The sequence below is a fragment of the Rhamphochromis longiceps genome, linkage group LG14 (assembly GCF_057381845.1).
Source record: "Rhamphochromis longiceps isolate RC_006_pf linkage group LG14, R_longiceps_female_GT1.1, whole genome shotgun sequence".
NCBI lineage: Eukaryota > Metazoa > Chordata > Actinopteri > Cichliformes > Cichlidae > Rhamphochromis > Rhamphochromis longiceps.
In genome coordinates this window covers 13,400,046-13,421,322 of record NC_140570.1, presented here as the reverse complement: position 1 = coordinate 13,421,322, position 21,277 = coordinate 13,400,046, and the positions used below count along the sequence as shown (strand labels likewise).

The 21,277-nt window shown below is 43.3% G+C and overlaps 1 protein-coding gene across 2 annotated transcripts in view; it reads right to left on the bottom strand.

Moving 5' to 3' along the window:
* Window positions 1–21,277, bottom strand: part of pde2a (phosphodiesterase 2A) — a 174,860-nt gene that overhangs the window by 29,016 nt on the left and 124,567 nt on the right. For both annotated transcript variants that reach the window (XM_085379464.1, XM_085379465.1), the window contains exons 3-9: window positions 7,140–7,229; window positions 6,797–6,885; window positions 3,974–4,083; window positions 3,126–3,175; window positions 2,836–2,895; window positions 2,334–2,490; window positions 1,690–1,742 (exon numbers count right to left, since the gene is read on the bottom strand). In XM_085379464.1, coding sequence (XP_085235590.1) covers window positions 1,690–1,742; window positions 2,334–2,490; window positions 2,836–2,895; window positions 3,126–3,175; window positions 3,974–4,083; window positions 6,797–6,885; window positions 7,140–7,229 — 609 coding nt within the window. The remainder of the gene's footprint in view (window positions 1–1,689; window positions 1,743–2,333; window positions 2,491–2,835; window positions 2,896–3,125; window positions 3,176–3,973; window positions 4,084–6,796; window positions 6,886–7,139; window positions 7,230–21,277) is intronic.

The window sequence follows — 21,277 nt, the reverse complement described above, 5'->3', positions numbered from 1 at the left end:
TGCAGAGTTGCAACCAATTTCCCGCTGCTGTCTGTGATGAAAACATTTCATTCACATTCATAGACTGAAAATACACTCTGAGCCGTACACGCCCCTGCGCGCACACTGCTACAAACATATACACGCACACACACACACACACATGCAGCAGCGCTTCCTCACACAGCATTCTTCTCCGTAATCCACCGAGCTGGATGGAGAAGAAGCAGAACAGGAATAAACGGCAGCCACTGCCAACACATTTGCCCCCCAGTCTCTCACACACACATGTGCACGCACACAAAGCACGCTGCTGCACCCTCATGTAATAATAAGCCCCTCCAACCCCTTTTTCAAAATGCTGTTAATACCATAAGAGCTGCCCCGAGCTCTTCCCACCCGAAGAAAACCACGATTCTTCAGAAGCAACAATCCCGTGCTCCTCTTCCCTCTCCTCTCCCCTGTGCCCTCACCCCATTATTTTTACAACTGTAAAAATAAACAAATAGACAAAAACAAATCATGTCGGATTTAACATGCATCTTTAAAAGCCCTGCAGTCTATTTTGCACCACCGCAGCCTCTGTCTCTCTCCCTCGCTCTCATCTGTGAGACGGATGGATGAAGAAAAGAAAAGTCCAATGCAGATTCAGGGGCATAAAAGGATGCAGGCCGCGCTGCCGTTGTTCAGCACCGCTGAGCTGGTCCCAGGGTAGCACAAGTTGCACAGAAGGTCAGGTAGGTTTGACTTAAGCGCTTACAGAGAGAAATATCCACCTCGCTTTACGCTGGTTTTCAGAGCAACCTTTGCTATCCGTGTCCTCAAAGACAGCATCTATAATTTCTGCTGCGCAGGGACGCCGGTAACAGCAGCTAATGGTAAATGAGTTCATCTGATAGCGTCCGCCTGCTAGTGCATGTTCTCATTTTAGAAACATAATAGAAAATGAGGAAAAACAGTTGTCGAAGGAAAGCAGCGGGGTTCACTTGGTTCCTTTAACTAAATTAAAAATACTCGGAATACCTGAAACTCCGAGTATGTTAGGGCCGCAATTATTCCGACTATTATGAGATTATGAGTTGCAGCAGTGCTCGCGATTAGAAATCGCTGATGGTTTTATTTTTCCTTTTCATGTGAGGACAAAAGACTGTGTTAACATTTTCTTTTACTAAACTCTGAAGTAAAGAATCGCGTCCCTGGATCCATCAAACTTCCTTGGATGGACTGCAGCTCTGTCCATTTGATGCAGCATAACCTTCAAATTTCTCTACTTTCTCTTGCTTTATTCTCTCTCTCGCCCTCTCTTATCTTCTTCTTCTGTGAATATTTCCATACATTTGAATTGTAGCCAGAGTCCCGCTGACTACAATTTTATGACTACCGTGGCTGAAGCTTGATAACTCTGCTCTCTCTCACGGCTCTCTGCACAGCTCCTCCTTCCCTGCAATCAATCTCTACACCTCTCGCTCTGCTCCCCTGGCTTCAGAGAGTGTATCATATAAGAAGGGTGCGCACATTAAGGGGAGACTAATGGAGTAATTGTGTGACAATAAGCTTGTAGTAAAAATAATGACAGGAAGAGAGGTAGAAATCACCGGGAAGGATTTTATGTCTTGAATGTACTGTACATATTTAACACACAGTGTGTGTGTGTGTGCAGGTTGTGTGTGTGTGTGTGTGAAAGTGCATGAGTGATCTCAACCCACTTACATAATTGATGACTTTAAGCTGGAGAGAGGCTGCATCAAGGTCATAGAGCTCACCTAAAAGAGAGAGGGAGACAGAGAGAGAGAGAGAGGATGACGGGAGGAAAAACCAGCGTAGAGCAAGGTCAGAGTGGCGTTAAGGAAGAGTGGGAATGCAGAGCATGTACGCAAGTGGACAGAAAGCAATCCAGGGAGAGATACACTGAGACAGCGAGGTCAGGGAAGAGTGAGCAGGAACCAGCTAACAGAGGGACTAATAATGAAGACAAGACATGGGATGGAGGGCTGCCCGGACTGCAGATGAAGACAGAAGGAAAAGAAGTGAACCCCCCCCCCCCCCCCCCCCCCCCACACACACACACAAAAACCTCCCAAAACAACTAAAGACACTAAATGCAACCCACATTTTTTGACAGTTATCAGGGAACAAACAAGATTGATGCGTATGTGTGAAGAAATAGCATTAAGCATGAGATTTAAAACAATGCTTTGTGTTTTCATCCACCTCCATCTAAATTCCCACAGCTCCATTATTATATCCCACCTCTCATATACGTATATGCATGTGTGCATGAGTTTGTTGTTTTCTCAGAGAAGAGTGAAAGAGGCAGAGATGAAATAACGTCTGTAAAGTGTGTGTGTGCGTACCACAGAGCTGCAGGATGTTGCGGTCCAGCTCGCAGTAGTCCTGTTCTGAGACGTTGAGGGGCAGCAGTGCATTGTGGGACTGTAGTGGAGAAGGGCTGAGAGGAGGCCTCTGGTAGGATGTCTGAACAGCTTGGACCCGCACACATGCCACCGAGGCCTGCGACACCACGTGGACGTAAAAAGATCAATTATAACCTCTGTTTAATCATCATCTATTTAACATTATACACAAGATTTGGATCCGTAAAACAATACAAATGTAAAATTGGTGCATATCAATACCACAGACTATAGTTAAGGAATAGAAAATAACATCAAGGCTTGTACAGATAGATGTTAATACTTGTTTGACAACCAGTGTTTCCTAATTTCCTAACACAGCAGAGCACACGCATGTATGCTGTTATTCTTTCTTTGGTAAAACACCGTGCCAAAGAGTGTCGATTCACTAAAGAGCACCGTAGCTGCTGCCAGGCTGTTTTTTTCGCAGGAGCAAGCTTACATGTTTTTCCAGCACGCTCAGATGCAGTTCATCCTGATCAGATAGTGGACCGCAGCCCACCTGCAATACAAAAACACACACACAGAGTGGAAAATCAACAAAATGCTATTCAGTGGAGCTGGTGGTGCGAGCTGTGTGGTCTCTGTGGAGAACTGACTTCACATATGGCGCACGACTGAAAAAATCTGCCTTTTGCTTCTTTAATAGGAGAACTTAGAGGTAACGACCTTCTCTGCTGCAACTGGTTTTGTTACTTTGGATGATTCATTTTTTGTCCTTGACTGACTCACCAGTAAGACAGCGATGACCTTGTCCTGCTCCAAGATAGGAATGACAACAGCTGAAAGAAAGAAAGAAGAGCATTCAGAACACATCATGAATTTATTCAGAGGTCTTTTAATCGTCCTTTAGTTTTCCTTCCATGCCCTTGTCTAGCTCCTAATCTTATTTGTTCGCCCCCACATGTTCTTGTGCTACATATGCAAGAGAAAATTATGGTACAAAGTACACCTGATGTCCTTGCATAATACTTTTTCTTCCTCTGTTCTTTAATTTGTTTTTCTCATCTTTAACAACAACTTATCCTAATGAGCAAAATAAAAGTCATCACCGAGGTGTGTGCTGCTGCGCGTGTGGACAGCAGAGGACAAAACAAACAGAATGATGGGTTTAGTTCTTTGGTGCCAGGCTAACTCTTTCCCTGCATCATTATTATGATGGGTGTTCAGTATTATGTATCGATTCGCACAGTGCAGAGTGGTCATGCATGTGTACTTTAGGGTCTATAATTAACCTAACAAAACTAAACGTGATATTTTGCGTGTATTCACTCGTCTCCATTTGCTCTTCTGCATTTTTTCCTCATCACAGACCTCTCGCTGCTTTTTTTAGTCCTCTTGTCCAGCTTTTCGTGCCCACACGGCTCCATGCTTTTCCCTCGGCAACCATAGCCTCTCGCTACTTCCCTCTCTATCTCCTCATACTTGTTTTTTTCCTCCCACGTTCTCACATCTCTCTGCTCTCATGCACGCAAGCGAGCTCCCGCGCACATGCACACACTGCATGAACAAGGACATGCTGGGCACTTTGTCTGTCCGCTAGCAACATTAAAGCCCTACCCTTCAAAACATAACCACACCTCTTCTGTGTGCTGGTAACGGCGCTGCGAGGCAGATTCTGTACTTCTCTGGCAGTTCGGATGGAGGAAGGCCGGTGCACTGACATCGTTTCAGCTGGTCCGCGATGCTCCTGAAACAGATGTATGATAGATAGTTCAGTGTGACTCTGGTCTGAGACAGACGATTACCCGCGCCATATTCGAGACAAAAGGGAGGAGACAATCTGAAAGACAGCTGGAGCAAAAGGACAAACAAGCGGCAACATTATGAAACCAGATCTGTGCTGAATTCATTCATACTAACAAAAACACCTCTGAATAGCCCTATTATTCGTTGTGAAATTATAAACTCATTTGTGCATATGTGTGTATGTGTGCGAAAGAGCAAGCCAGGTGTGAAGCCAGGTGTGATGGCAAAGGTGTAGGTCTTTGTGGGTGTTACATTAAATAAAGAAGGCAGGTGTTTCATGCTAAAATATAGGACACTGGGGCAATTGTGTATTTTGGACCGGCTACCGCACGCAAACACAGTGCACGCCTTGTGTTAAAAGTGCACGAGCATAGAAAGCAACAGGAAGAGGAAGCAACACGGTTTCGCCCGTGCACACAGTTAGATTCAAGATGTATGTGCTTCAGATAATAATCGGTAAATCCCTCTGGCAGCCACACACACACGCACACACAGAGCAGCAGCCCCTCTGTAATGCACACAGGCTCTACAGAGTCTGAAATCCCTCAGAGCGTTGAAGCCAAATCTCTGCATGGTGCATTGATTTAAAAATGCCCATTTTTCAAACTCACTGAGGAGTATTGCACTTCAGTCAAAAAACATTCTCATTGTACTTCACTACTGTGACAAATATAGTTGACCTTTGCGTAATGTATTTGGTTCAAAACAGCTTCTCTGGGTACAGCGGAGAGCAAAACAAATGACCCCGAGGTACTATGAACAATACTGTTATTTGCTGTTGTGTGTGTTCGTCTGACAGCACATGTGATGTTAAAATGTGTGTTTTAATGTTAACTAAAATTCTCAGTTTGCTATTGATCTGACACCAAGTAAATAAAGGGCCAGTATCACCAATACCGATACTTTTAACTACTTTAAAAGCACCTTATTTATGTCATTTCCCATATAATAATAACAATTCAGTGGTCTACACACTGAACTTGGAGGATAGCAGTTTGTTTGCATATCAGATGACAGTTGCAAATGCTTCTGCTTAATCTATAATGTAAATCTTATTTGTCATAACTACTTAACCATCAAGACAAAAGGGGGGGAAACACTGATATTTAAATTGTTTCCAGGGGCTGAAAGGCTCCAGTTTAGCCCTGGACTCTTTTACTGCGGCGCCATGCTGATGTAATACATCATCTCACCCAGAAAAGTATGTCATACATATGGAGGGCAGCATATCCATCGTGGATCACTCATAGCAAGCAGGGTGGTCCCTCCGCTCTTCAGCTTAGAAGATGCGGCATCTACAACTTCCACAAAGAAGTTTTCATTGGTCAGACAACACTACCCCTGGCTCCATATTTAATGAGCTCCGGCCCAAAGAAGATGGCAACAAGTTTGAATCGTGTTTATTATCATATCCTTGCACTCTGGCCTGCAGCATTTTTCATTTGGCTTGTTTGGCTCACATATTGTGAGCACAACAAGTTGTTTAGAAGAGAAACCTTCAAGGAAGATTTCTTAGCTGAACTTGTTTAGGTTTATTTTTTCGCGTGGCTGTGCATGTGCGTCAAGGTCCACATAATGGGCTTGTATGTATTAGAAAGTAGGCTGGAACAGCATGGCCTTGCCTCTTATAAGGGTTCATTGAGTGTGTGTGTGTCAAGGACTTGATAACAGGCTTATATAAGCAGGTGAGTTGGAAGGAGAAAAAGTAACAAACTTCCCTGTAGCTCTTTTAATATCGCCACGATATCTCGTCCTGATAAATGCGAGTATGTGAGCGTTCGTCTGTGCGTGCGCTCAGGTGTTGTGTGTGCGCGTGTCCTTGTGCGCTGGTGCCTCGTGAGGAGGTTTGTGTGGCTTCCCGTTGTTCATGTGGCAATGAGGTGTTGGAAACGGGGTGGTTGTCTGACAAACAGACAGTTTCATCAATAATGTAGAATTGGTTTTTCCCCAGCGCCTCGGCAGCAGTCGCAGCAGCACATGGGGGTCGTGGAGCTTCGGGGAGCACTTAAGAGAGGAGAGGATCGGTGAGCCTCGCTGAGGGACCGGAGGCACTGTCACCTCGGCTATTAGCCCCGCAACGCTTCCACGGGAGAGGGATTGAAGGTGAGAGAGAAAGAGGAGCACGGGAAAGGGGGAGGGCGGTAGCTGTAGGCAGGAAGATCTAAACACAGGCAGCATAGTGCTTTGTGGCTCTTTGGGGGAAGATCAGGCTGAGAGGGAAAAGAGGGCAAAGATAGACTCATGCAGTGAGGTGGGAAGGTGGGAAAGCAGATGACAAAAGAGGAAAAAAGAAGCTGTCAGAGAGATGGGTGGGCGAGGAAGGGTAAAAATAATGTGATGGGGTAAAAATCAAAGGCCAGGACAAAAACAGAGGAGGTCCTCTCTGTGTGTCACCTTATCTCTGTGCTGAGGAGGATGTGATTTTGGACCGAGTGGCTCACATTCATTTAGACGACACCTGTTTCTCACACAGAGGAAACATCCGTCTCCGTTTCCCCTCTACCCCTCCTCTTTGTTCTATTGCTTCTCGGGGTATCGCTGCCCTCAACAACAAATGCAGCAAATCAGTACACGGCGGTGATTCACTGAGACGAAACATCTGTGACTTGCCGCATAGAGAGAGAGAGACACACACAGACACAAGCAGCACACACCTGATTTTTCCCTCCTGTGGCAGCTCATGTGGCGGGTCGTCAGATAGTAGCCTCGAGTCTTCCTCCAGCAAGTAGACACATGCACACTCCTGGAATTAAAACACACCCGCGTATACATGCACGTTCATTTGTAAAATTAATCTGATTCTGATTAGTTTAATGAGCGATGAGCCTCATCCATTTGTAACAAGATTTGGTGCTCTGTTCCCTGGTCCTGTGTCAGGGCTGAGTACTGAGTATCACACCACTCTGAATACTAACAGGAAGCTTTTTCTTCTTCCTTCCCCTTCCTCCAGGTAATAATTTGAGGAAATTCCAATACGTGTGTGTTCTCATGCATTACCGTGCTGGGCAGCAGCTCCCGAACGCCATCTCGAAGGGCCACTCGCAGAGAGCGCGCATCCACAACTGCCGCCAGCCGCAGCAAGGCATCCTGGGGAGGAAAACAAAAACAGATGCCCTGATGTTTGTTGGGTTGTTTTTCTACGATCGTAAAGTGCAGCTCGGAAAACCCGAGGCCTTGGCTATCAATTTGTTTTCTTTGTGGGCACAAGGATTACACCGCAACAGCTCTTCCTCAGATATTTACCTTGGCAGGCTGCAAAGGACTCTGAAACAATATTTAAACTGTGTCACACTCAGTATATACTCAGCAAACTGCACCAGTTGGAGACACAAGTGTGGTACTTAGGAATGAACTGAGCTCGGATGTCACCAGGGAGTGGATTTTGCTCAACAAGGCGCTCGTTGCTTTTGTTTCATTTCAGAAAACAAAGCACTTGGCAATTCATTTGCACACTTTGGTAGGCAGCTGATTTATGAAACGAGTTAACACGTTGCAAGAAAATGTACATTCCTGGATGCTTTGTTATGCCTGATCAAATTCACCAAGAGCCTGTGAGAAATCATCTTTTTTTTTTTTACTGCACTCTCAAATCTTTAAGAAAGACAAACTAAAAAATGCTCGCCTGAGGCTATGCAGGCTCTTACTCCTCTTCACGGTGGAGGCTGGCTCTCCTGTTTACAGGAGGTGGCATCTGACCACTCGCCACACAGAAAGCATTTCATCTGAGTTTCCATCCAGCTAACGCCTGACTGAACAGATACGCTCTTGTTTTAATCACTCCAAGCTGTCTTCAGCACAATGGCTTCCCTTTCATTCATGCCAGTAAATGTGAAACAACAGGTATTTTTCTTTTTTTTGCACCTTTTTGAGACAATGATTGCACATTGGGCTCTGAAAAAAAATGCCAGTCATCTACACCATTCCTGTGAGGACATGGTGTAAAGGAAAAACTGTTTGTACCTGATGTGAGCGGACCGACTTGACAGAGACGTATGAAGAATGAAAAAACAGAGCTTGAGAGAGAAGTTCAATCCTCACTGTCTCCACACACCAGGCTACCGGCTGGGTGTAGCGAACTGCAGAGGTAATTTTGATGTCAGAAAGGTTTAAGGGACGGGTGTTTCAGATACATTTCTATAAACAACCCCATTTGACGTCCAATATTGTCGTAAAAGGGACAATTCAACTGCAAGGCTTTTATAGCTCTTTTCGGTCCTCTGAAATACACACTTTGATAAAAATGAGATTAAAAAACAGGGTCGAGGAATGGAGGAGTACACAAACAGGGGAGCAGATCTCAGATGAAAGGGACCGTATAGTTTGAGGTCCTGTAAAATTGAGGTTTTTACCTTCCGCAAACGCTACAACGAAGCACCTCTGCATCTCCTGCCTCAGCTTTACCAGAAACGGCTATAAATTCCCACCATAGGCATAATTATTCTCTGTGTGAAGTCTACTTAAATCCTTACCAGTTCCAGTGATCACACTGCATTATCATTACATTTAACCGTGGTCTACAGAAACATCTCAGCGGGACTTCAAAATCTGATCAAAGCAAAGGAAAACACAGAGGGAAATCTCAAAGGCTTTAAATGCTCCTGCTTTAAAACTGTGTGCTGAATATGAATGGGGAAGAATACACAGAGCTCGAAACCACCAGATCTTCTTCTTCCAGTTGTTCATGACAAAGCTGCTAGTGACACGGCGCAACTGAAAGGAAGAGCATCTTGTTTCTTTTGGGCGTTCAAGAGCACGAAGGTATCGAACGCTGGGCGTGCCGCGGGCTCAGCGCTCTAACGAGGCAGTCTTATGTCCTTTTCGCCTCATTTTGATACCTCACTTCTAGCGGTTTTACCGCTCTCTGTTGGTTGCGACTGATGCTGAACATGGATGAGGAGGGAGGAGGACATGTTTTTTTGCAGGTCTGTGTGTGTGTGTCAAATGTCAAGGAGGAGAGGAGACGAAAAGGGGGGAGATGGAGAGAGAGTGGAGAGCGCTGTCATGCCTTAGCGCTCAGTGTTGGTTATTACATATGATTAGATAGGATTAAATGTGATTAGCTTTGATCACTCAATCAGCCGGCCCGAGTGCTGTTGTAATGAAGTTGGAGCTCTGCCAGCCCATGTGTGAGTGTGTGTCTGAGAGTGTTTTGTATCCTAAGTTATAGATTGTGAAATACTCGCACAAATCCCAGTAAGTAATGTGTTGGCCGTGGAGCAGACAAACAATGAACGTCTCTCTGGCTTCCATCCTCCCCGCGCTGATGCTGTCAGGAACGACGACAGCGTTTGTGGCTGTAACAGATTTATGCCTCGGTAAATGTCACACTCTGCACTTTGACCTTTCGCAATAATTTCTTTCCATATACCTCAAACCATCTGTTTTATTAATTTACCTCCTTCTCCGCCCATCATTGCGCATTTACACACACCCACACAGATTCCTTCAGGTATGCATACATATCCTGCCACCCACTCAAGCAGGACCTGAAGACACGAGATGATGCCGATGATTTTTTCTTTAAATGATACAATTTCTAGTTTTTATTATCCGGTGTTTCTTCCCGGGGACTGAAAGAAGACGTTTATTTAGTTGAGCTGGTTTTTAACCGTTCCTCCTCACAGAGAGGATGATGCAATCCTGAATCATGGGGGAGATCAAAATTGAAATGAAAACAGCGATTGTGATTTCATTACAGTAACAGCGTTCTCTAATGCCGGTTCAGTTTATGTGAATTTGGCTACAGCTTTTATCTAAATTGATCTGAAAATGCTTTACAGAACAAATATTTGATCATCAGCCATCACCAAAATGGCAAATGCGTTGCTTTGATTTAATTATCAGAAAAATATTCCCATAGATTTGATATTCATTCAACTCATTGCATTACTGTCATGTTTGAATTTGTTTCAGGATTGCACTCATCTCAAGCAGGTTGCACTGCCCTTTTGTGTCTGTACATGCAGCATCATGATTATTCTTAAATCCACCTTTCCTCAACATCTCTCTTAATTTCCTCCGTGTACCAGGCTTTAAATTTTTATGTTAATCTTCAGGTTTCTCCTCCTCTCATGGGGATGTAGTCTTTGTTGTCGTCTTTATCTGCAGTTATTTTAATCACTTGAAGCACTCTTCTGAAGGGCACCTTTGATCAGCATAACCAAATGCATTCTTTTCTCTTTTTATCGTTCTCACATCGTCACATCACCCATGTCTTGTTTTTTTTTTTAAAGAAACGGCAGTAATGGCGGTGTCAAATACTCCAGTTAACCTCAACTGCAGCACAAAAAACAAAAAACTATAACTGACAGAGAAAGTTGAGGGCAACGCATTCATGGTGTGAATCCACCACGTCCCAAAGGTGCTCTGTTGCATTGAGGTCATGTGACTTGAGTACAGTGAAATCAGTGTCATGTTCAAGAAACCAGTTTGAGATCATTTGAGCTTTGTGCGTTTTCCTGCTGGAAGAGCCATCATAGGATGGTACACTGTGGTCAAGAAGGGATGTACGTGGTCAGCAACAACGCCTGCGGTGTTTAAATTATGTTCATTAAGCCCTAAGAGGTCCAAATTGTGCCAAGAAAATATCCCCCACATTGTAACACCACCACCAGCCGGAGCCGTTGATACAAAACAGGCTGGATCCATGCTTTCATGTTGTTTGTGCCAAATTCTTACCCTACAATTGAAAGTCACAGCAGAAATTGAGACTGGGCATTATCATCCAGAGAACTGCAGCACATTAGATATTTTCTCTTTTTCAGACCCTGCAGATGGTTGTGTGGGGAGATCTCAGCATACAACCCTGTATGTTCAAAGTGACTTAAATCACCTTTCTTTCCCCCTTTTAATGCTCAGTTTGAACATCAGCAGGTCGTCTTGACCATCTCTACACATCTATATATATATACATACTGAGTCTGATTGGCTGATTAGATATTTGCTTAACAATGAGTTGAACAGTTGTACCTAATGAGCCTAATGATTTCCTGCAGGGAAGCTATTGTAATGTAGGCAGAAAGTGTGTCTAAAGCCTTTCCTGCGATGGCTATTTACTTTTAATATTCTCGACACTTAAGCCTGAGACATTCTCATCAAGTTTCTTGGTGACTTATGCAAAATAATGAAAACATAGTGGTCAAGCGTAAGGTAGCAAGGAAATTACATTACAGAGAAGCGGAGCTTGAGTATCGAATGAAAAAAGGCTCCTGCTCATCATCGTTAGGCTGCTGTCAGACAGAATTTTCAGATTGTTACAGTCTGTTTCCATCAGCCATTCGGTGGAGTTAAAGGAATCAAAGGTACGAACTCAGATGCCGGAAAAGGAAAAGAAAAAAGCAGCATTTCATTCAGTGATGTCCCCGAACTACAGCAGTCATAAATTTGAGTTAATAGAGAGGGAGCCAGACATTTGCAGAATAACTCCAGGAGGACATCTCACTGAAAAGTTTAATTAAGTCTACACGGACAGAGCTGTAGCTAGCAGGGTAAAGCCAAATCAAGCTCTGTATAATGTCGAGATAATTTCCTGTTGAGCAGAACTAGATCAGATAATATTTGCACATTCTTTCTAATGTTTATTTTGGCTGCCTGGTGAGGAGGGATGCTTTTTTCCCGGGTCATACATTATTTGGAGTTGCATTTCTATATTAAAATCAACTCTTCTGACGTTGCCTGATTTGTACACATTTTATATTTTGCATTATTTCCAGCTGATTATAGCAAAATGATATCGGCAAGCTGATTGAACCGGCTATGTGAGTCTGCTCTCGCTGCTCTGGATGTATTTCTGCTCCAGCGGCGAAAGCATAATTGCACGTTCGCTGCCGGTTGTGCTCTCTGAGGGACTCTTCATATGAATCCAGCAACAACAGCAGTGTGTGAAAGGCTGAAGAGGAAACAGATTTATGCCCCCAGGGAGAGTAGCATCATATATTTGATGAACACTGAAAAGGGAAAAAAGAAGTGAGTGGTGTTGGTAATATAACAGGTAAAAGTGAGAGAAAGATCCCTAATGGCCCACTGTATTTCATTTAAGTAAAGACAGACGAAAGCCTCAGTTGAGACAGGAGCTTGTAAGAGACGACCTGACTCCTCATTGTCCTATATTATTGTTTTATATCTGATAAAAAATGTCTTAAATTACTGAAAGTGTTCCAGGGCCTCAACCGACATCTCCAAGCCTTTATTAATGACTGGATTCTGCTGAAAATAACATAAAATAAATTTATAATAATATGAAGACATAGTTCTGTGTTCCTGCAGTACTTATGGAAAGGAACACGGCTGAATATAAGAGTGAAAAAGCCATTTTCTTTCCACTTGAAACGAGTTCCAGAGCAGTCTAATCTAATGAAGTGCTGAACATAGATGGAGAGAGCGTGGATGTCTTTAAAAGATTGTCCCAGTGGTTATGTGTGGTATTCCAACTAAAACACCTAAACCAGCGGCCCTAAACCATTTTTTTGCGCCACTGACTGGTTTATGTCTGACAATATTTTCATGGACAGGCCTTTAAGGTGTCGCAGATAAACACAACAAAATAAAACCAGTAATAGTACCAAAAAAAGAAGATTTATTCATAACACATGTGAAAAGACCCAGGGAAACCGAGTTAACAATAAAAACTGACAAAAACCCTGAAAACCATAGATTTCACACCCGAGCTTCAACTCTCGTGGCCCGGTACCAAACAACTCACGGACTGGTAACGGTCCGTGGCCCGGGCGGTTGGGGACCGCTGACCTAAACCCTTTATAGATATCCCATTTATAAGAGGCACTTGTATCTCTAATACCATATATTCATTTTAAAACTGTGTAAATGGTGTAAATAAGACGCACCAGTGGTGAGTTGTCATATGGTAGCAGAAAAAAAATGAAGCCAGAATTCATAGAGTACAGAAAAGAGGAAATCACAGTGGTAAGCAAGAGGAGCTCTTAAGATCTGCTCTGATTTTCTCTTGCAAAATCTCTGGAGCCAGTAGAAAGTGAAGCAGAAATGAGGGAATTGTAGGTGGCCTGAGGTTGTGGTGGTTACAAGAAGGTCCTGGGCTTGAATCCTGCTGCTTGGAGCCTCTCTGTGTGGAGTTTGAATGTTCTCTTAGTGTCTGTGTGGGCTTTCTCCTACAGTCCAAAGATATGCATATGTTAGATAAAACCCTTAATGCCTAGTGTTTTTAAATAATAAACATTGTGAAAGGGTTTAATAAACACTTCATTTTTGAAAAATTTAAAATTTCTTGCAATTATTTCATGGTTCAGGCTTTAGAGGGCGGAACAGTTGGGTCCGACCTCACTGATGGGAGTGCAAAATCGAATGGCCCTTGACATGTTGTTGGTGGAGAAAGGGGGCGTATGTGCCATGTTCGGAGACATGTGTTGTACCTTTATCCCCAACAACACTGCCCCAGATGGCTCAGTAACTCGAGCTCTGGAAGGGCTGAAAACTCTGTCTAAAACTATGCATGAACACTCAGGAATCGATAACCTGCTGGAGAGCTGGATGACATCCGTGTTCGGACAATGGAAAGGGTTTGTGATGTCTGTAATGCTTTCTATTGCATCATTTCTAGGGATATTGGTGACTTGTGGTTGTTGTCTCATTCCTTGTGCCAGAGGATTGTTGGAAAAGGAAATCACGAGGGCAGTGGACCCCGGAGCGGTGATCCCGATGTCCATGATGCCATTGATGGAGCTAGAAGTAACTGAGGGGGCCAAGGAGTGACACAACAAACGGTGTGGTTCCCGAGAGAGGGATTTTATTGCTACAATATATCCTGCATCATTAATAATATCATCTATAGTATAGATACTGCATTAAGATGTTCATTAAAACCTGCCGGCCTCACATTAACCTTTTATTACAGGTGCAGCCATAATAATTGTACACATACATTGCATTTTGTGCTTATTAAAGAGTTGAAGTTCAGTCAATTAAGGAAAGGTCATAAGCCTCGTTCGGCGCGATGTCCGGACGATCTATTGTGTAAGTGACTTGGAGCTACAGAAGGTTAAAGCTGCATACACGCCTATAAAACACATATAATACATACAATCTAGAAACAGGCCTGAGCAAAGGCCTGAATGCATTCAGCAACCTGTTGCATTTGAGTTTGCTTAGTAACAGATGACAGAAGATGTGTCAGAGAGGAGGACAAGTCCACGGGGGCCTTCAGGGCCTGAAGTCAGCGCCATATTTGGAAAAGATGCTAGAAAGAGGAACTTCTGTGTCTGCCTTTAGCTCTAAAAATTGATCATTGTCTGTAAACGATGCACATAATGTTCTCAAGATGCAAATAATGTTCTTATAACGCGTGAAGGGGCGTTAACCCTGACATTATAAAAAGCCATTGTCTGTGTATTTTGGGCGAAGAAGTCCGCTGATGTGATGCTGTGTGCTTCTTCCCACACGTGTGTTCTTAATAAACTCTTCATCTGATTGCACATCTGATTTTGGTTTGTTTTTGTGCCACATTTTCGAATTCGGGACACTAGTGAGTCTACATTGGCTGCAGGTGTGAATGTGGACATGATTGGTCGTCTGTTTTTGTGTCACTCCTGTGACAGGCTGGTGTCCTGTCCATGGTGTACCCCAGCTCCTGCCCTGTAACAGCTGAGATAGGCTTCAGCGCCCCACATGACCATAAACTGGATAAGTGGGAGAAAAATGAAGGCAAATCTTGGTTCGATATTTAGCATAAAAAAATTTCTCACAAACATTAAAAAAAAAAAGACTTTGTGTACTTCATAACTGCAAAGCAGCCACCTGCAAGTGCTGATAAGACAAAGACAATAGGGGACTGGAAGGGAGCGATGTAGTGCATACCCCACTATTTGGCTTTAATTTTGTTATTCTAACCTTAATCCGTTTGCTGAGGCCGTTTCACACTTGTTGGACCCGAGGAGTCTGGCTGGGGGGCGGAGATTATCTCTGATAGCGTAGTTACTGGTGGTCCCTGCACACGCTGTGCTCAGTGTGCACACAGCACGCCGGAGAAACAGAGCACTCTTAACTGCATCTTAGTTAAAAAAAATCATTTTCTTTTACTGCTTTTTTCATAGTAACGCACAGTTTATTTGTGTGTTTAAGAAAAACATAAACCAATGTTAGATCATAAATTATTGTAACGTTTTTATCACTTTGACGGGATAAAATTAAATGGGTAGATATAAAAACAATTACAGGGCTGTAAGCGCATCCCTGGGATTGTTTGGGGAACTCTTCACAATACATCACCAACAGCAAACAAGGTCAGGCTTTACTCTTTGTATTGTGGATTTTTGATCCATAGAAAGTTTGTGTCATGGTCCTGAATTTTCTCTACAGTCGATGTAATCTGGGGGGGGTGTGTGTCCAAATCACATGACCAATTTAAGATGACCTAGAGGCAGCACAAAAGTGCAGACAATGGTTTTAAAAGCCTAACAGGATGGTTTTGTATCATTTTCTGAATCACATTTAATTGTATATTTTAGATCATCTCGACAGATATTTGGGATTCATGTATTTGTTTTAGTTTGATCTTGCTAAGCATCATTTGCTAGTAGTGGTTGGTGCTGCTCTCCCTGACTGACTCTTAGTTTGTGATTGTTTACAATCGTCCATCGCATCTTAAAATCTTGAGCCTCAGTTCTGTTTCAGTTCCTGTTTTGGCTTTAATATCCTGCTCACGGTTTATTCTATCTCTTCTATTAGTTTTACTTCCCTGTATGTTGTTGTTTGGCTTTAGTTCAGCTGTGTCTCCCAGGTGTCTCTACTCAATCACCCCTGTGTGTGTATACATAGTCCTGTCACGCCCTTAATCTTTGTCTTGAGTCTTGAGTGTATGTTTCCATTCAGTGCGTCCCTCAGTCCCCTGTGCCTTAGAGTTTGTTTAGATTTCCTTTTCATATTTCTTGTTTGTATTTCACATTTTTTGTGTGTTCTGGGCCTTATGACAGTCAACTATTCGTATTAAACTGCATATTTAACAAAAGGATACTAAAAGGTCCTGACGGAGCATCCTTTGGTGTAAAAGCTATCCCTGGAAATTTTGGTCTTTTATGTTTTTTTAAATTCCTTTACACATCCATCTAAAAAGGAAATATTAGCACTGAAATGAAAAACCAATTTAAACCAATTTAGTGTTGGTTTAAATTAGCTACATTAACCTTGAATAATGATTGTTTGAGACTTCTAAGCCATCAGTGTGACATATGTAAATTAATATTTAATTAATCTAAAAAATGAACACTTTATTTTCCAAAAATGTGATTTTTTCCAGCAATTATTTCATGGTTCAGCCTTTAAAGAGTTCAAACTGCTGGCAGGTAAATCAGACAAATGCCCCAGCAACAGAAATCTGCCACTTTGCCCCTTTCTAGAAGAAAAATGGCTGCCTTCCACCTTCCACAGGCAATAACGCCCCTTTGAAGTCAAGATGTAAAATATATCAACACAATCAATTTGTTTCTGTTTGTTTTCTGGTTATATAGCTTACTAATTGACAGAGATTTTAGTACTCTGACAATCCCGTATGATATATTATCCCACATGTCAGTAGGTCGAGAGAATCAGAAGCACAAAAACTGTGAGTTTCAAGATGCAAAAACAGGTAATAGGTAACATTCATATCCTTTTTTATTCTAGCATCACTTCTGCAACTTTTTGGAAGATTCACTACAACAAAACCTGACTTTATATAGATTTTAAAAATATTATTTTGTGCCTCATTGCACTCATGAATTCACTGAAGGAAACAACCATTCCTCTGAGAAACAGAGCAGATTAGCCAGTTACTTGAATACTAATATTCTAAATTGGTCACATTAGCTAACGTCTGCGCTGCAATAAAGGCCTGACCGAGAGGATTAGTTTAAGGAGCTAATTGGAGTCTTTAGGGTAACTCCCATATTTCTTATCTGCTGCATTGTTCACAGAGCCATCCGACGCCTTGAGTCAAGCCCATCTGCATTTCAAGTGAGTCGACCTTGATCTAACAGCGAGAGGATGGAAGGTAATGGCACTCCACTTGCACATGATTAAAGGTATCCTCCTTTATGTCTGCAGAGATTTATGCAAAACCAACAATTTACTTGATCCTACAAGCCCCTCTGTGCATTACAGTGAATCACCGTGCTTAACCAACACCTTCTGCTTGCGTATCTGTACAGTTTAAAGGCACCAGCACGATTGTGAGCTGGGTCTACATGCAGCAGCTTTGCAGACCGTCAACTACATGTTATAACAGTTTACTGTCACCAGTGTGTGGGCTATGACTGTTTTTGTTGTTGCTAGTCCTTCAGCCTGCTGCAGGACTACAGTTGTAACATTCAACAAGTTGAAGTGAACGTCAGTGTTAAACACAATGAAAAACGTCCACTTTGTGTTTCCACTTCATGAAGAAGTCATTTTCCTGTTCAGGCCCACTTGTGAACCAATCAGCATTTGACTTGTGCATAGTATCATTCCTGTTGCATTATGTGCTGTTAGCTTTTGGGACACAAGTACATCTGAGTGAGCTTGCATACCCAAAATCCTTCACTCTGTGGAGCCGAATACCTCCGCAAACTGAGACAAACTCAGAACCACGAATCCCGTTCGAGTCAGCAAGAGATGCACAGCTGGGCTCTTCCGCTCTTTAACATATAAGTGATTTACCAGTGCGTATTGATTTTTCCTCACCGGTCGTCTGTCACGGAGAGAGAAGGGATGAGGGACACATTTAACGATTTAAGGAAAGATTGAGAGAAAGACAGGCAGAGGCATGTATACACACACATGCACACCACAGCTGGTGGGAGGCTAGCAGCGTGAGGTCCTGGTTGTTATTCCAACAGAGCTGGGTCTCCAGTAGCATCACTAACATACTGGAGACACATGCACTGTAGAATACAGCCAAGCCATGAAGACGGGCCTCGGAACAAGCACACACCCCCCATTCATTCAGGTAAGAGTACCGAGAGGAGGAGGTTTTAAAAACAACGGAGCGATGCTGACTCCAGTAACAACAAGGGCGACCTATCGCTGAGGTACAGGAGAAACAGATGCATCGCAATGCTGCCCCGTAATTAACCAAACAACATGTGTGTGTGAGAAAGAGAGACTCAGAAGACGAGAGACAGCGATTTTCAGCAGCTTCCAGTGAAACTTATTAAGATCACATCGCAAGAGCAGCCAACAAACCATAATTCATAATTCATGTTTCTACAGCGTGACTCGAAAGGAAGCAGATGATAGACAGAAAGAACGAGGAACAGAAATTAAGGCTGAAGTGGACTGACTAAACACGGGAACCCGATCCTATAAAGACAGAAAACTGCTCGCTGATGAAATTCACACATTGCTCAGTTGGAGAGAGACAAGATTTGAAGAATTGCAAAAAGGACTGGAGGCAAGTGATGCTTTAATAATACAGCACAAACTAGGGCTAACAGATTTTAATAGAATGAAATAGGCGTTAAATTAAAAGCGTAGGCTAAGTCTGAGAGGGGAAATGATGACCCAACGAAGAGGACATGCAAACTCCCTGGGTAAACATTTGCCTTTAAGTCATAAACCTCAAACATGTCATATCATATGGTCACTTCCTGTAACATTATAGACAGTCTCCTTGCAAAGTTAGTGCACTTGTTACATTGTTTTAATAATCCTACTTACAGCATTCTTTAAACGTAGATGTTTGGATTAGTGCAATAATGCTTTTCGCCAGCAGCTACTGCTCGGCTAGATCACGGACAGGCCTACAAATTTAATACAAACTCATGCATAACAAATATCCAGCAAGGCTCATTTTTCTAAGACCCACACACTATAAAACTTGACAAAGATTTCCTGGCAGTAATAAATGTCTGCCAATCCTCCTCTCAGTTGCCTCCTTTATCTCCTCTGGAGACAACAGCAGACAGCTGTTCTCATCAGGTCTAATCAGATTTGTATTTTAATTGAAGGAGTAAGAGAAAGAAGTTAGAAATAAGAAATAGTGGATTCATAAGCTTATTTATGGGTCTAGTCTTTATGAAACCTGATTATTTAGCAATAAATTCATCCTGAGTTATCAAATAGACATTGAATCCCTTGAAAAGTTTCATAAAAGATCTCAGTTTATCAGCGTCATGGTCTGTGGGTTTTGTGATCTTTCTATTGTTATTGATAATATTATGAAGCCTCTGTTCTTAGAGGCGATTGTGGCTCAAGAGTTGGGAGTTCGCCTTGTAATTGGAAGGTTGCCGGTTCGAGCCCCGGCTCGGCCAGTCTCGGTCGTTGTGTCCTTGTGCAAGACACTTCACCCGTTGCCTACTGGTGGTGGGCAGAGGGCCCGGTGGCACCAGTTTCCGGCAGCCTCATCTCTGTCAGTGCGCCCCAGGGTGGCTGTGGCTACAATGTAGCTGCCATCACCTGTGGGTGGATGACTGGATGTGTAAAGCGCTTTGGGGTCCTTAGGGACTAGTAAAGCGCTTTACAGACCATTTATTTATTGTGTGCTTTTTTTTTATATTTGTATTTTATTTTATCTGGTGTTACATGTTGTCTGGTGTGGGATTATCAACTATTCCTAGCATTTGGGTTTGCTTTCACAAAAAACATCTGCTCGTGACATGCAAAAAAACCCCAAACAAAATTAGCATAAAGCTTGGGTAGGTTATGAAGTATTCTCAAAGATTTGAGATGATCGTGAATCCAAAACTGAGCAATAAACCACTAATTAGGAAGTTAGTTTTTCCTACTTGCCGCTGGTCTCAATTGCACTGCATTTATTACTTACGCCCACTTTTGAAAAACCTTAGCTCATTCGATCTCCCGTCAAAGTCCTGCAGCTAAATCTGTGATGAAAACTGCGGATGACAAACAGCGGTGCACAATGAGCTCGTTTTAGGTGGAGCGGTTGATTCCTGCTCGAGTGTTTGTGTGAGTAAATGCAGCCTGTCTCATGTCTCCTTTTGTTTCAGGCTGTGAGTGAGCAAGCATCGGCTTCCTTTCATGCTGCATGACTCTTTCGCTGTCATCGTCTCTGGAGGTAGTTGTTGTCAGCGGTTATTAAAGCGGCACTAATGTTCCTGTCATTCCTACAACCTGTGACGACAGTGACAACACTAACCGAGCCGGTGATGTCACTTCATGAAATCTGAATGGGTTTTTTTTTAGCCGCGCGCCTGTTTCAAAATACACTCAACAAAAATATAAACGCAACACCTTTGTTACTGCTCCCATTCCCCATGGGATGGACGTAGAGACCTAAAATTCATTCCAGATACACAATATAACCATCCCTCCCAAACAGTGGTCACAAATCAGTCCAAATGTGTGGTAGTGGGCACATCTGCTATATTGAGATAATCCATCCCACCTCACAGGTGTGCCACATCAGGATGCTGATCTGACATCATGAGTAGTGCACAGGTGTACCTCAGACTGCCCACAACAAAAGGCCACCCTGGAATGTGCAGTTTTTTGCGCTATTGGGGGTCTGGGGACCCAGAACCGGTCAGTATCTGGTGTGACCACCATTTGCCTCATGCAGTGCAACACATCGTCGCATGGAGTCTATCAGATTGTCAATTGTGGCCTGTGGAATGTTGGTCCACTCCACTTCAATGGCTGTGCGAGGTTGTTGGATATTCGTGGGAACTGGTACACGCTGTCGTATACGCCGGTCAAGCACATCCCGAACATGCTCAATGGGTGACATGTCCGGTGAGTATGCTGGCCATGCAAGAACTGGGACATTCTCAGCTGCCATCTGCCCTGAACAATGTGAACCATGATTCATCCGTGAAGCGCACACCTCTCCAACGTGCCAGACGCCATCGAATGTGAGCATTTGCCCACACAAGTCTGTTACGGCGACGAGCTGGAGTCAGGTCAAGACCCCGATGAGGACGACGGGCATGCAGTTGAGCGTCCCTGAGACGGTTTCTGACAGTTTGTGCAGAAATTGTTTGGTTGTGCAAACCAATTGTTCCAGCAGCTGTCTGGGTGGCTGGTCTCAGACGATCTTGGAGGTGAACCTGCTGGATGTGGAGGTCCTGGGCTGGTGTGGTTACACGAGGTCTGCGGTTGTGAGGCCGGTTGGATGTGCTGCCATATTCTCTGAAACGCCTGTGGAGACGGCTTATGGTTGAGAAATGAACATTCAATGCACGGGCGACAGATCT